The 5,000-nt window shown below is 38.1% G+C and overlaps 1 protein-coding gene across 1 annotated transcript in view; it reads right to left on the minus strand.

The window, feature by feature from the left end:
• Window positions 1-1,281: 1,281 nt before the first annotated feature.
• The window catches only part of LOC125048348 (EF-hand domain-containing family member C2-like), a 15,373-nt gene continuing 11,654 nt past the window's right edge, over window positions 1,282-5,000 (minus strand). The window contains exons 11-16 of the mRNA XM_047647012.1: window positions 4,582-4,754; window positions 4,040-4,199; window positions 3,453-3,585; window positions 2,902-3,040; window positions 2,640-2,736; window positions 1,282-2,311 (exon numbers count right to left, since the gene is read on the minus strand). Coding sequence (XP_047502968.1) covers window positions 3,470-3,585; window positions 4,040-4,199; window positions 4,582-4,754 — 449 coding nt within the window. The 3' untranslated portion in view covers window positions 1,282-2,311; window positions 2,640-2,736; window positions 2,902-3,040; window positions 3,453-3,469. The remainder of the gene's footprint in view (window positions 2,312-2,639; window positions 2,737-2,901; window positions 3,041-3,452; window positions 3,586-4,039; window positions 4,200-4,581; window positions 4,755-5,000) is intronic.

The following is a 5,000-nucleotide window of genomic DNA, read 5'->3' on the forward strand; positions in this document are numbered from 1 at the left end:
CCAGCTTAACTGGAAAAACGCGAAATTAATTCATAAATCAGCTAATTCGTACGAAAGGAAAATGTTAGAATCTCTATTAATTAGAAAAATGCCTAATTTTAACTTGAGTGCTGGTCAATGGGGCTTGGATGACCTTACCTCCTCGTTAGTTAGCAAAGCCTTCCCCAGACTCTTCGACCTTGACCCTCGTCCTGAGGCCTGAGTCTACTCGTTCGTATTGTCTCTCAATCACTATATATTCTTGTCAAAATTCTCTCCTTGTATCCATTTTGGTTTAGCATTCGTCTGAAGAGGAACTCGTGAAGAGTTCGAAACGTTACATTTCAATTTTATTTTCTTACTGTGGCGGTTTTCCTTTCATCTTTGTGTACACGTTACTGTGTTTGTCTTTGTGTCACTCATATATATATATATATATATATATATATATATATATATATATATATATAATATATATATACATATATATACGATTATATATATACATATATATATACGATTATATATATACATATATATATACTATTATATATATACATATGTGTATATATATAAATTATTTTTCCCTATCTATCTATCTTTCATTCTCTTTATATCTATCTATTTCTATCTCAACACTTTACGTTTTGGTTGATACCATATTTTCATTGTGTTCATTGAACAAAAACGATGATTTAGTTCGAGGTATATTGGTACATGACATTTATTTCTTTTGCTATTGGATTTATTTAATTATATATGATACAGGAACATATATATCATCACCCTCATGCTTATCATAATCATTATCATGTTTATTACCAGTGATATTATTATCACAATAAAAAGTAACAGCAACAGCAGTACACACACTTAATGATACTACTACCATAGCTGCCACAGCTATGGTAGTAGTATCAGTAAGATTTTCATTACCAAGCTATCATTAGTGTTATCATTGTTATAATTATCATTATCACCATCATCGTTATTATACAGTTTTCATCACTATTCTTAATGTTATTATCAAGAGTAGGAGTAGTAGCAGTAGTAGAAGAACAGAAATAATAACAAGAAGAAAGTAGCAGTAGAAGTAGAAAAAGAAGCAGAAGAACAAGAAGACGTAGTAGTAGGAGTAGTGGTAGAAGGAAAAAGAAGAAGGAGGAGGAGAAAAAGAAACAGGAGGAAAAGAAGAAGGAAAAGAAGAAGAAGGAGAAGGAGAAGGGGAAGAAGAAGAAGAAAGCAGAAGAAGATGAGGAAGAAGACGAAAAAAAAATGAGGAAGAAGTAGGAGAAAAATAAGAAGAAAATAAAAAAGTCGTAGTAGTATTATTATTATCCTAACCACCATTATTATCTTTATTGCTATTAATATTATTCTATATAACAGTTACAAGAATGATATAGAGAATAGATTCAACAATCATTACAGCTCAAAAAATGTGACAATGGAAAAGACGAAGTTACTTAACAATGCACAGCCAAAGCATATAACCTGAGAATAGAACAGGACACCAGGTAATATAATTAAGTATAGAAAAGAACATTGTTAATTCCTATTTATATCCTTACAATTTCCATATCAGAAACAGTAAGATTACCGATGATAAATAATGAACATATGTAGACTAATCTATTTCACCAAATTGTAGTTTGAACCCACGGAATCACCATGGATGTAGTCACTATGCATTAGACAGGAGATACACACATTCCAGTGTAAACCAACAATGAAGTAAAAAGCATCCATTTCCGTGATATATTAGAAATCATTATCAGTCTGTAGTCGGTGCTATCTTATTTCACTTATATTGGCAAAATAAAAAACAAAATACATATTGACATAATATAAACTATATTGGAGGTGAAGAAAGCTTTTGATACAATCTAAATGCTAACCGTGTAAACATTTATCAACAACTATGAACATAACAAACCACTTTATGGCGATATAACATAACCCCCACCATTTTCAAAATTAACAATCCTACTTCTCAATACGGTGGCCTACAACAAGCGAATAAAGCAGTTCAGAAACACACACACACACACACACACACACACACACACACACACACACACACACACACACACACACACACACACACACACACACAAACAGAAACAAACGAATAAACACATAAACACGCACACACACAGAAACTAACAACAAAACCTCTCCACCCAGCCCACGCTGCGAGCCTCTCCTACACAAGCCCTGATCCGGCGAAGTGGTGGGTGTTGGCGCTGCCTTCCAGGTCCGCGATGAGATGGACGTAATCCGTGTCGTCCGAAAGGCGCCGCAGACCGACTTCCAGGGAGGATTCGTCGAGCTTCAAGGGGAATAAGGATCATTATTTGAGGGCTGGGTATTACATGTGTTTATTAGGTACTGGGAAGTGTTCAAGAGTTTTATAATCTTCAGTCTAATTATTAATATTAGTGGTAGTGTTATCATTATAATCACCGTTGCCCTTATTACCCTTAAGGTCACTGTTTCGCTGTAGTTGTTAAACCTTGCAGCTGATATTATAGCTATCATAATTATAGATCTGTGTTTTGATTCTTGTATTGAGCACTTCATGGTCTACTTCGAACTCGATTAAACATTGATTAATATGCCTGACTTATGTTTAAAGTGTTCATACGTCGGGAACTCACCTGGCACGGAAGGTTGTCGTGGATGTGAGGTCGCTGACGGTAATCCAGTTCATGGCACAGTCTGTTATAATCGATCTGACCGTCATGCTCCGTCACGCTACAGGGAGAAACCAATTATCGTGACATATATACACTGCATATACACCGAGATAATAAATCCTCACTTACATACGCTTATAACACATCCGCTCAATGGCAGGGCGCCAAAACCAATGCAAGCACCTAAAAAGGACACCCATAATCGCACACGAAAAAATCCCACCTGCTAACAAGAGCGTCCACAAGCAGGGTGGGGACGGGGAGGCGCGTGGCCTTGACAGCCGCTCTGACCGTCCCTGCAGGTAAGCGACCTCGCCCTTCAATGTCCCGCCCACGCAACCCCGAACTCAGATCTGGCAGTCCTGAGGGCGAAGTGGGTGAGTAATGACATGTGAGTGAGAAATGAGTAGAGTGGGTGAGTTTTTAGACATCAGGCCTTATAATAATGATGATGAGCTGGAAAGTGAAAAACAAAATCAGAATCTAAAGTATTTATATGAAGTTACAGAAACACATCCTATATGCACTGATTCTTAAAAAAAGTAATGTTACTGATACATCGTCGCTGGAAGGCACAAGGGAGCCAGGTCCTATGAACTTTAAAGTGATAATTCTCTTGTACAAAACCTGCATTGCGTCGATTAGAGAGAGCTACCCAGAGAATGTTTTTGTCAATTATTTCATTTCATCCACGTGCAGTTACGAACTCGCACAAGGACATACATGAGTCATATATACAAGCACATCCAAACGAACACATTTTATTTTTCTTACCATCGAAATTGTGTCTTTTAAGGTGAAGTGACGTCAAGTGCGTGAGACTCTCCCTGGGAAAAGGGCGACGGCTCCTGACGGCGGTGACGGCGGACCAAAGCCTGGATCTGCTGCCGCGTCAGTGCCGACCTTTCTGTGTACATTATGGTGCAAGATGCATTAACAGCTGGGCGCACAAAAGTCTGACGCCATATTCATGCAAACCAGTAAAATCATTTCTAAAAATACATAACCTCCTATTATTAATGGCAATACGTGTCCAGCCAGAATCAAATCGGAAAAATACCTGGCAATCCAACCAAAGGAGCACGCAAAATACCACTAGCACAGTGTAATATATCAAACATTTCAGACTCATCACAATGGCTCCAATAAATTCGCTTCGTTAACGAGGCGGTTAAAATGAAAACGAAACTTCATATTCAAGTGATGTATTAAGCTTCAAAAATGAAAACAGTTCTAAACCTATGTTCCAAACGCATAAAAATACAAAATACAGCTTCCTGAACCTTTACAATGCCTGCTTTAGCTGTATCTTCACTCAATTATAAGTTACGAAAAAACGCACTTGAGCTCCTGCAACCGACCTAGTGCTTTGGCGAGCGCGTTAAAGACGATGTCGGTCCTCGTATAGCCGGACTTCGAAGGGTCGTGCCCTGTGAGCTGGTGCAGAAGCGAGGTCAGTTCATGGTGCCCCAAGTGCCGCCGGGCTTCGTCCAGTGCCACGTTGTAGTTCGCCTGTGGAAACTACCGACAAGAAGTTGTAGCCAGGGTTGGATAGGTTTGGTAATATTTTTTTTAAAATCTGTGGTTAGCTTCTCAGGTAAAGTCACTGGCCTGAAATTGTATATTTTTTTTCACCTTTTTTTAATTATTATTTTGAAAGACACTGCCTGCCGAAATTCACATAACTCCCTACGTAATGATTTTAGGGATATATATATATAGTAGGATGAAGGTAAGATATATCTGATAATGACTCTAACTTCTTTTTTTTAACTACACAAGGATAAGAAAAAAGGCAAAGACATGGAGTAAGCCAACGAAATTTCCCTAACTGGCATTTCAACACCAAAAGGAAACGAGAGTAACTAGGAAAAAAATCAAAGCTAGAATGCATAGAACACACCTCATCACAGTGTTCCTGCATAAAGCTGAGCGTGAACTCGTCAGCATGAGTGATGTAAAAGGTGTGCGAGTTGAGTTTGACGATGTTGCCTGCGAAGAGGTCCTTCCCGCCAACATGGCCGTCCTTTTCGGACACGACCAACCCTCGCCCGAGAAACATACCCGCTCGCATGCCTGGGGGGAGTGAATCGTGTGTTGGGATATTCAGAAGTGTGACATTTACAGGTTTAGCTAATGCGTGGCCATATTGTTTGATCCATTGGTCTTCACAGTTCTTTTTTTTTTTTTTTTTTAATGAGTAAAAGGTACAGTTGATTTAGAAACGACTAAAACATAAATTAAAACATGATTATTGGTCTTCTTCACACAAAGTTTTTTTTATAAGTAAATGGTACAACAGAGTTAGAAACGGCTAAAATA

Source organism: Penaeus chinensis, chromosome 43 (assembly GCF_019202785.1).
Source record: "Penaeus chinensis breed Huanghai No. 1 chromosome 43, ASM1920278v2, whole genome shotgun sequence".
NCBI classification, from domain to species: Eukaryota; Metazoa; Arthropoda; class Malacostraca; order Decapoda; family Penaeidae; genus Penaeus; species Penaeus chinensis.